General features: G+C 39.6%; 1 protein-coding gene across 2 annotated transcripts in view; it reads left to right on the forward strand.

Moving 5' to 3' along the window:
- sntg1 (syntrophin, gamma 1) overlaps positions 1-11,387 on the forward strand; it is a 118,160-nt gene that overhangs the window by 71,421 nt on the left and 35,352 nt on the right. The window contains exons 8-10 of one of the 2 annotated variants that reach the window (XM_062022529.1): positions 425-466; positions 620-722; positions 4,097-4,179. In XM_062022529.1, coding sequence (XP_061878513.1) covers positions 425-466; positions 620-722; positions 4,097-4,179 — 228 coding nt within the window. The remainder of the gene's footprint in view (positions 1-424; positions 467-619; positions 723-4,096; positions 4,180-11,387) is intronic. The other variant, XM_062022530.1, reaches the window with a different exon arrangement.

The following is an 11,387-nucleotide window of genomic DNA, read 5'->3' on the forward strand; positions in this document are numbered from 1 at the left end:
CCTCAGACTGACATCCTTTCAAATAAACCACACTGTCGTGTTGGCAGAGAGCAATAACACGCCATTCGGCAGATACAGCATTTACATAGAATTGATTTGACCTAAGCTACTTATGCCATATATTGTGTCAGATCATTGCTTAAAAAATGTATGACCTGTCAGGGTAAATATGTAACCTGACAAATAAAAGCCAAAATGACAATAATATTGATGTAACTAAGCAGGTTTATTAAAAAAAAAAGAATTAAAAAAAAAAAGCTCTCAATATTGGCGATTCATCATTTGTCCGCCATAAACATCAAGTTTTGTATTGACGGACGTAAATTTCCTGCTCACAGTTTTCAGTGCTGGCTTCATTAATCATGTAGCGGTGTGAGCTGCCAGCAGGGCTGTATTTACACTCACACTGTGCTGTTCTTTGCAGATAAATGGAATAAACGTGAGAAGCTATCGCCACGAGGAAGTGGTAAGCTGTCGGCTCCTATCAGCTTTTTCGCTTTGCATCTTTCATACGTTTAAACTTTCCGGTTTCATAGATTGTTCAAACGCATGCTTTATCATGACTTTGTTGCAACTAACCCCTGCAGGGTGATAAAGAAACAATCTTTGCGTCTTCCAGGTTCAGGTTTTGAGAAACGCTGGTGAAGAAGTCACCCTTACTGTTTCTTTTCTAAAGAAGACTCCAGCCTTCCTCAAACTGCCTCTTTGTGAGGACTGCACATGTAAGTGAATCAAAAACACTTTTCAAGGTCAACATGTATCTGATTGATATCGTATTTTTTATGGTGGCACATTGCCATAGTCAGCGTGACCCCAGGATGCAGAGACGGCAAGCGACTTACATGTGAGATGGTCCCGTTATTAGGAACAGCAGGCAACTTAGCATATAGACCACCAATATAGTACAAAGAGTGCAAAGGTGTGAACTCAGTGAAATATACAACAGAAAAGGTGTAAAATAAACGCACTCTGCATGGCAATTAGAGCTGGCAAATAAACCCTAATTGTAACAGGAGACAAGTGTTTTGAATCAGCGGAAGTGGCAAACAAAACATCCACATCTTAGTTTTGGGTTATTGGAAAAAATTGCAAATTAGTGTAATATTTAAAAAGTAAGTATATATTATATATTTATTTTTAGAATATGCCCTTGGCCATTAAAAAAAAAAAGCTGCAGTCCAAAAATGGCCTCTGGGCCGCATTTTTGACGCCGCTGGACGATACACTTTTGTGCATTCATCCACCTTTAAATGAGACAAATTAATGAGACAATACAGTTTTTTTAGGTTTTAATCAATATGTCAATTGGATTTCTATAAGTTACATAAATTAAAGGTGCAAGATAATTATCTGGTCAATATGAGAAATGATGACGCCATAAATCCAATTACATTGAAAAAATAGCCCTAATAACTTTTAAAAAACACTCTAGTGAGGCAAAATTACCCGTACTGTGCTGTAGGGGGGTTAGGGTGAGCAAATTAAGGGCTCCTTTTCTCTCGAGTTCTATAAGCAGCCTGTTGGAAACTTCCCCCTGAGTGTGGGACTTCTTCACTGTTTCAGAGGAAGACAATTTGCATTTGCTCCAAATGTTCTGCAACATTCCGGGAGGAGGAGAGAAAACATTAGGCATCAACACATCAAACCTTATCATCCACCTGGAATGCTAGCATCGCTACGACGATGTTTTGAAAGCCTGCGGTGCTAAAAAAAAAAAAAAAAAAGAAGAAAAAAGCTGCTCGAAGAAAATATTGTGCATCCCTAATGTAAATGTATACATAGATAGATAGATAGATAGATAGATAGATAGATAGATAGATAGATAGATAGATAGATAGATAGATAGATAGATAGATAGATAGATAGATAGATAGATAGATAGATAGATAGATAGATAGATAGATAGATAGATAGTACTCTATTGATTCCTTCAGGAGAGTTACCTCAGGAAAATTCAAATTCCAGCCGCACTGTACAGAATTGAGATAAAATTTAAAATAATTTAAAAAGTAAATAATGGAGGTATAAATAGAAATAAAATTGAAAATATTACAATAACAATAAAAATAAAAAGTAACAATAAAAAATATAACAGTAAAACTAAATGAATGTATTGTATTGAAATGAATTAAATGTATTGCACTGTTATTGCTGTTAATTGCACTGTTAATTGCACTGTTTTTTGTTGCCGTTTATTTAAGTATTAGATCTCCATCCATCCATTTTCTACCGCTTATTCCCTTCGGGGTCGCTGGAGCCTATCTCAGCTACAATCGGGCGGAAGGCGGGGTACAATATTTAAAAAAATTCAGGTTCCAATATTTAAAGTGGAATCAGAAAGTCAGAAAGTATACAAACATGTTTTTAATAGAAGAATAACAAAACTATCCATTGTTATATTTTACACAGATCTCCAAATGTTGTGCGTTTTCCACAGCAAAATTTACTATTTTTTGTTTTGTTTTTGGGCTCGAACCCACACACAATTGTAGTTGTGCTGTGATGAAATGACAAACGTTTGTAGAAAATGCAAGAATATTGTTGTCATCTAAAACTACTTTCATAGTCTTTGTATGATGTCGTCAGAAAAACAGAAGTGCTTTTAAATAATTTCCTGTTATGCCCCCCTAGCTAGTACCATTTGTCTATAAAACTGTTGTAAGTACACCTCTGCCCAACATTGTATCCTTATTATTATTGTTGTTATTAACTTATCAGCATATGTAGCTGTTTTACATACACTTTGTCATATTCTAGTAAGGCAAAAAAAACATGTTCCTGCCTCACTATTTGAGAAGAACTGGCTTAAGCCAACACATACATTTGTGCTCATAATTCAGTCCTGTTGCTCTCCAAATTGTAAAAAAGTGCATCCAAATGTTGTGAGTTCTCCACAAAGAAAATACATTTTAAATACACAGAATTTTGGAGAGACATGCTTTTCATTGGACTTGGACATAATGTGATATATAACAAGAGTCATTTTGTAAAGAAGATGCTTAAAAATAGCAGCTCAAATGCAAATCATGATATTTTATTAGTATTTTATATACTTTTTATTATGGGTCCTCTTTTACTTTGTGGTTTAAATTAAATGTGGTTGTATTTATGTCAAATGACAGTCAAGAATAAAGAAGATGTCCAGTGGGGTGCATTGTTATCTTAATTGTTTTTCTATAGTATCATAATACAAAGTGAAAGAATAAGCTTAATAACTTAATTTAATAATTAAATCATCTGAAAGCTATGCTGTTGTTGCTAAAATGTTCACCTTTTGTGAGTTCTTTACAAAAAAAACTTGTTTATAATGTTTTTGATGCTAAAAAAAAGAGTAACTTTCATTGTACTGCGACACAATGTGGTATAGGGCTGCACGGTGGAATAGTGGTTAGTGCATGTGCCTCACAATACGAAAGTCCTGAGTTCAATCCCGGGCTCGGGATCTTTCTGTGTGGAGTTTGCATGTTCTCCCCGTGACTGCGTGGGTTCCCTCCGGGTACTCCGGCTTCCTCTCACCTCCAAAGATAGGTTGATTGGCAACACTAAATTGGCCCTAGTGTGTGAATGTGAGTGTGAATGTTGTCTGTCTATCTGTGTTGGCCCTGTGATGAGGTGGCGACTTGTCCAGGGTGTACCTCGCCTTCCGCCCGAATGCAGCTGAGATGCATTCGGGCGACCCCGAAAGGGACAAGCGGTAGAAAATGGATGGTTGGACAATGTGGTATACATGTACGGCTTCTTCGTGTCTGTCTGTGAATGTTTGTCCTAATGCTGCTTAGCTTAACAAGATAAGAACATCAAAAGAACACACTCCACATATCCGAGTGGCTCAAATATAAAGTGAAGCAAAATGACGCGGCTCATTGTGGCACTCTTGATTGCTCTTGCATTGGAAAGCTTCATCCTGTCATCAGACTTGAGAGCTTTTATAAAAGCCTTTCATAAGCTTATATAGGCCAGGTTGACTGGACGGTCGACTGAATACAAATTGGCACACGGCAGCGGAAGGAAGCCTATGGAAAAAAAAATATATATATATTTTTTTTTTTTTTTGTTCACAGATGTATCATGTTTTTCTTTTTTTTTGTACTTGCAGGTATCCCCAGTGACCAGAGCAGTGGGACCTCATCTCCTTTGTGTGATAGCGGCCTGCACTTGAACTATCATCCTAATAACACGGTACAGTACTTTGCCTCATCAATTACGAGTTGCTGCATGCTGGAAAGAAAAGTTGACGTGTTTAGTCTACTGTATTTTCTCTTTGCGAAATACATTAGCCACGTGGTAAACGAACACTTTATGCCTTTTATTGTTTTTTAACATGCATGCATGTGTCCTGCATGTTTACAGACAAGAGTGTTGAGTAGGGACGTGAATCTTTACAAAAGCTCCTGATTAGGCTGCTGACACAGATACATCCATCCATTTTCTATCGCTTGTTCCTCTTTATATATATAGCAGTTTCCCCCAGAAAATTTGATAGTTAAGGTGGTGACTCTCCAGGGGTAGGGGACCGGGGAAGGGGGTGTGTGGGTGTAAGGATCGGTGTAACTCGGCCTGTCACCATCACGTCTCCACCTCGTCGCTGCCACCACAGCCTTGGGGACAATAGACTACAGACTGCGGTGAAGTAGGCCGGCTTTGTCGCGTGAAGAAGCCTACAACTTTTGGTTGTGCTTTCCGCTCCATTTTCTGAATGGCGATATACGATATATATCTCAATATTTTTTCCGTAAAGTAAAAACAAAACAGTCCTAGTTACCTGAGATACTAAGTACGTCATTATTATGACTTAGTAATTTACTAAGTCAAAATAATGACAAAATAATGACTTACTAAGTCAAAATAATGACAAAATAATGACTTACTAAGTCAAAATAATGACTTACAAAGTCAAATTAATGACTTACTGTAAATAAGCGTTTGAAAAAAAGAGTTAAAAGTGGGGCCACATGCTGACATATGCTCTACTCACCATGCTTAATTTATTACAGCATTTGGGAAGCATGTAGTTGATTTTTATTATGTAAATGTTATATTTTTATCAACATGTGATAGCACGGACCCTGCCATTCAAAACTAAGCTGCTACATTACTAATGATTAATGTAACTATAGCTGAAAAAATAGTACAATAGCAATAGGAGAGATTATTCATCCCTGAACACCATGGAGTTCGTGTAAGCTTAATGATGCAGTTACATTATTATATCAACTATCAGAGACAGCTTCAGGAAACTCTTCATTTTACATAATGTCCTTTTTTGCTGCTTCAACACAGCTCAATCAACAAAGAAAAATGTAGAGTGAAATAACTTAGTTGTTAACTGTAGGTCAATAATGCTTGTCTTTCTCTCAGACAGACAGGGCTTTGCTGTCCGTAACACGCGCACACACCGCACAGTGAGCTAACGTTACGCGAAAAGCTAATTAGCCTTCACCTCAAGGACTGCGAGTGAGCTGAGCTGCCGTTTATGTTTCTAGAACGTCAACGGGCTCATAGTGATGTTACTAGTAGTTGACTTGGAAGTGTTTATTATAATTTTGGGAGAGTCCGCTGCATTATGCTCACCTGCTAAACACCTTTCTGCTCAACCCACCATCTCTCCTCTTTGCCTGCCTGAGCATTGATTCCATGCGCTCTGAATACGCACTGCTGATTGGCTGTTACATTCGCTGAATACGCACTGCTGATTGGCTGTTACATGCACTCTGAATATGCACTGCTGATTGGCTGTTACATGCACTCTGAATATGCACTGCTGATTGGCTGTTACATGCACTCTGAATATGCACTGCTGATTGGCTGTTACATGCACTCTGAATATGCACTGCTGATTGGCTGTTACATGCACTCTGAATATGCACTGCTGATTGGCTGTTACATGCACTCTGAATATGCACTGCTGATTGGCTGTTACCGCTCTGCGTGTAACCAATCAGATGGTTGTGTGGGTGGGCCAATGCTGGGTGCTGCTGAGAAGTACTGACAGAGGCAGAGGCAGAACTAAGTGGAGCAGCTTGTTAAGACTTGAGTTTAGGCGGTGGCTCTTTGTTGTTAAGGCGGCCGCCTTAACAACAAAGCGCTGCGGGAAACCCTGTATAGTACAGGCCGAAAGCTTGGACACACCTTCTCATTCAATGCGTTTTCTTTTTTGTCATGACTATTTACATTGTAGATTGTCACTGAAGGCATCAAAACTATGAATGAACACATTATGTACTTAACAAAAAAAGGTGAAATAACTGAAAATATGTTTTATATTCTAGTTTCTTCAAAATAGCCACTCTTTGCTCTGATTACTGCTTTGCACACTCTTAGCATTCTCTCGATGAGCTTCAAGTACACCTGTGAAGTGAAAACCATTTCAGGTGACTACCTCTTGAAGCTCATCGAGAGAATGCCAAGAGTGTGCAAAGCAGTATTCAGAGCAAAGGGTGGCTATTTTGAAGAAACTAGAATATAAAACATGTTTTCAGTTATTTCACCTTTTTTTGTTAAGTACATAACTCCACATGTGTTCATTCATAGTTTTGATGCCTTCAGTGACAATCTACAATGTAAATCGTCATGAAAATAAAGAAAACGCATTGAATGAGAAGGTGTGTCCAAACTTTTGGCCTGTACTGTATGTATATGTATATATACACGTATACATGCATGTATGTATAGATATACATATATGTATGTTTATATATACATAATTTTTCATTGATTCTTGATCATTACGAATCGATTCAGAATCGGGATTAATAAGAATCACGATTCTGATGTGAATCAGTTTTCTTCAGTGCCCCTAATTTTGAGTGTTTACAAACACATAGAATTGCCCACATTCCATATTTGTCCTAAACTAAAAATAGATTACATCTTTTCAGCAAATTCCGGAAAAACAACACAGCAGACTTTAGCAGGTTTTTATAAAATGCAGAGTGCTCCTTTTGTATGGAGGAGTTTAACACAACTTTTAGCACTGGGTCTTTAAAAAGAGCACATCACTATGTAAAACAGTGGTTCTTAAACTCTTTTCACCAAGAACCACCTCAGAAAGAACTTGGCTCACCAAGTACCACTATAATGACTAACATTAAAATACAGTAGCATAGTAGGCCTATGTTTGCATTAAAAACCTGGCTGTGGTTTTATTCAAAAGTATATTTAATATTTAGTTTGAACAGTAACACTGTGTTTGAATATAGGAAAATAAAACACTGTCCTTTTAATCAGGTGATTCTTTGGCGTACCGCTAGATCAGTCCTATTCAACTGGCGGCCTTTGGGCCATATCCGGCCCGGCAAAGCTTTTCATTTGGCTTGCCAAACCCAAATAGGCTCCATGAAACCATTAAAACTCGGGTTGCTCATGTATTCAGTACTCCCGCCACCCCGCAGGGGGCAACAGCGAGGCATGTATGTCATGTCTTTTGTATGTGTGGTCGTGTTGGTATTTGTCTGAGAGTACACGCATACTAAAATTGGAACGATACTAAATTGGACCCTTGTTTGATACATCTAGCGCTAAATTTGACAATGCTACACCTTAGGTTTAACTGTGATAAGTCACATACAGTGTGTGTAATTTCTATATGTGTAAACATTTGTAGTTTACTGTGTCAATGTATTAACTCTAAACCTTATATATTATTTAAGTAAAACACACAATGGACAATATTTATGTAGAATACACAATGGACGTTATACTTGTATTATGTTTATTTGACGTTTATATTTTCAGTCTTACAAACCTAAATGAGGAAGAAGTGTAAAAAAATAAAACCGAGGAAGGAAAATAATGCAAAAGAAGGAACATCAATCCTCAACAAAACTTCTGGAGCTTCTGTTTCTTAATGCTGCACACGCTGGAAGCGAGTTGCGAGAGCAGAATAATTAATTTATTGACAGTGCAGTGTGAAATCCGATGTGTTTATTTTGCAATTAGGTAAACACAGTTTTAGAGGAATATAACCTGCGGATGCACTTTCTGACGAAACATCCCCATTTTGATGTCCGGCTCCTTTGGGCTCTTGAAACTGCGGCCCTCTTCATTATGTAGTTGAGTAGCCTTGCAATAGATGGAGCCCGCGTACCACTAGTGATACACGTACCACAGTTTAAGAATAGCTGACACAGAGGATATTTGACGGGCATGTTTGCAGTCTGTTTCTAAAAACAGCACAGCACTCCTGTCTTATTTTAAAGATGTTTGCGAGGTATGTTGACAGTAAGTCCATAAAAGAGCACTGCACTGCTGTCATGTCGAGGACCTTTGATTAGAGATTTTGCTGCAGTTTCCTGAAAGAAGAGCACAGGACTCCTGTCACGTACAGGATCTTTGACCAGCATTTTTGCAGTATCGTCCTAAAAAGAGCAAAGCACTAGTGTCATACAGAGTGTCTTTGACTAGTGTTTTTGCAGCAGATTCCAGAAAAAACAGGAGTGCACTCGTTTCACATAAAGAATCTTTGACTCACATTTTTGCAATAGGCCAGTAAAACAGCAGACTGCTCCTGTTGTTTGAAATAGTTGAACATTTTACATGTTAAACTACAGCCTGCTGATTAACTGTGGGATTACAAATGTGATTTTTATCAGACTCCAGTGTAAACGCGCACAGGCCCCAAATTTGGCCCCAATGTGGCTTCAATGTCACTTGCATAGCGCTTCGAAAAAGTGAAAACAAAGGAAGATGACCGGGTGTGGAAGTCGCTACTCCTATAAAATAAAATAGAAGTCGCAACACCTTTAAAATTAGTGTTTTTTCAACGAGAAAATAAATGAAAGTAATATAATGTATGAATGAATTTATATAGTGTAATATATTTGGGAGGGTTCAAATCTTTTTATGGCTGTTAAGGAGAGGAGACACGGACATCAGCTTGGATCTACGTGAGCTTTATTTTTCAACTCACATGTAAGCAAATACGCTACAGCGACAATTTTGGTCCTTCAACAATCGCTATTTCTTCGGAATCAAAATATATATTCATATATTACATGAAGCCTATTATTTGCGCACTCTTGACAAGTGATGCACCGAAAATTCAGTTGTCTTAAGTAGACTTTGCTCACCGAAACACGATGTTGTGATAACATATCCACTTTCCGGCGCGCACGAGCGACGTAGCTCGCCCAAAGCTGACGATAAAGTCACATTCAAGTCGCATTCAGGTCGCATTGCGTTTAGACTGAAGTCACATTTGAAAAGATCAGATTCCAATCGAATTCAGGACTACCTCCTGATGTGGCCTGAATCTGATGCCAAAAGATCAGATTTGAAGCAATTTGGAGCGTTTAGACCACATATGTCAGAGTCAAAGCCCGCGGGCCATATCCGGCCCGCGAGAAGGTTTTTTACGGCCCTTGGGATGATCTTGATTTATTATTAGAACCGGCCCGCAGACCGCAGATCTTTTACACGCACCAAGCGGATGCCGGTCCAAGGTTCCGAAAGGGGGCGAGCGGCCCGCCGGGACGCGCCTGCCGGCCGAAGGGCTGCAGCCCGGCCGTCAGTCGCGGAGCCCGCCGTGCCACGCGCGCCAAGGGGGCGGGCCGAAACCCGGCCCCGAGGCCCTGAGACTTCTGCTTTGTTTCCCCAAACCGCGCGTCACCGCCGGGCCCGCACCACCGTCGGGCTGCAGCCCGAGCGTCGGTGGCGGAACCCGTCATGTGCCGCGCGCGCCAAGCGGAGTGGGGGGGTCAAGCGGGCCGAAACCCGCAGGCCACCCCCTCACCACGAGGCCCTGAGACTTCTGCGTTTGACCCCTACGCGCGGCCCGTCGGGACGCGCCCGCCGTCAAGCCACGAGGGCCAGCCGTCGGGTCGCGGAGCCCGCCGTGCCACGCGCGCCAAGGGGCGGGCCGAAACCAGCGGGGGGTTTCGGGCACCCAACTCGCCTCCCTCCCACGGAGGGAGGAGGGGGGTTTAATGTGAACATTACTGTGCAATCACATATTTAGAGTTTTTACTCAATTCAAGTTTAAAAGTTAAAGTTTAATATTTGTTTTCACTGCATGTTACTTCTCCTTAAACAAAGTGTTGTTTTTGATTTATAGATTTTTGCACTTTATTTTATTGTATTTCAATTTAATTATATTTTAAAAATATTTCAGTTGAGTGGATGATAGAAAATTGCTATTATTGTTTTTTTCTTTGAAGTAAATTTAGCCCACTTTTGCTAAAATAGAAAATATAGGCTACTGATGGTGCCTTGAATACCGGTTTCTTTCATTTAATGTTCATGTTATGGGGATTTTTATATAAAGGAAATTTGTCTTTTGTGTCTGTTGAAAATTAAAGATTACTGACAGAGCCATAAGAAAATATTGCTTTATTTATCTGATCATATTGGAATATATTTGTTAGGTTTTCAGTAGGTTCAATTAGGTTCACTAGACTATATGCGTCATTTAAAAATTTTTCAATGAACATTCGAACAGTCCGGCCCTCGGCTTGTAGCTAAATTTTTTATTTGGCCCTCCGTCCATTTGACTTTGACACCCCTGGTTTAGACTGACAATAAAAATCTGTTCTGTTTCAGTTGAGGGCAAAATATTCCGATTTGGTGTGCAGTGTAAACGGGGCCCCTGATGGGGCCTGAATCTGATGCCTTTAGAGCGTTTAGACTGGCAAAAATAATCAGATCTGTGTCACTAGAGAGCAAAAAAAAAAAATCCTATTTGGTGTGCAGTGTAAATTGGACCTTTTCTTGACTCATGGTTTTGCAATAAGTAGATAAAAGTAGCAGAGTGTTACTGTTAATGTAGAGCATCTTCTTGCAGTAAGTCCATAAAAACAGCACGGCGCTCCTGTCATGTTGATGATCTTTGATTTGCGTTTTACCGCAGGTTCCTACAACCTGCATGGTACTCCTGTTATATAAAGAATCTTTGACTAGTATTTTTGCAGTATACTTTACATGTAGTCCTAAAAACAGCAGAGCACTCCTGTCATTAAAGAAGATCTTTGACTTTTTGCAGAACATTGCTAAAAACAGCAGAGCGCTCCTGTCATACTGTCATATAGAGAGTCTTTGTGTAAAAATAGCAGAGCACTCCTTTTATATTGACTATCATTTGACTAGCATTTAAGAAAAAAAAAATATGCTCAGTGGCCTTGTGGTTAGAGTGTCCTCCCTGAGATCGGTAGGTCGTGAGTTCAAACGTGAGTCATACCAAAGACTTAAAAAATGGGACCCATTACCTCCCTGTTGGCAATCATCATCAAGGGTTGGAATTGGGGGTTAAATCACCAAAATGATTCCCGAGCGTGGCCACCGCTGCTGCTCACTGCTCCCTTCACCTCCCAGGTGGTGGAACAAGGGGATGGGTCAAATGCAGAGGGTAATTTCACCACACCTAGTGTGTGTGTGACTATCAGTGGTACTTTAAC

Source organism: Entelurus aequoreus, linkage group LG16, assembly GCF_033978785.1.
Source record: "Entelurus aequoreus isolate RoL-2023_Sb linkage group LG16, RoL_Eaeq_v1.1, whole genome shotgun sequence".
In the NCBI taxonomy this organism is placed as follows: domain Eukaryota; kingdom Metazoa; phylum Chordata; class Actinopteri; order Syngnathiformes; family Syngnathidae; genus Entelurus; species Entelurus aequoreus.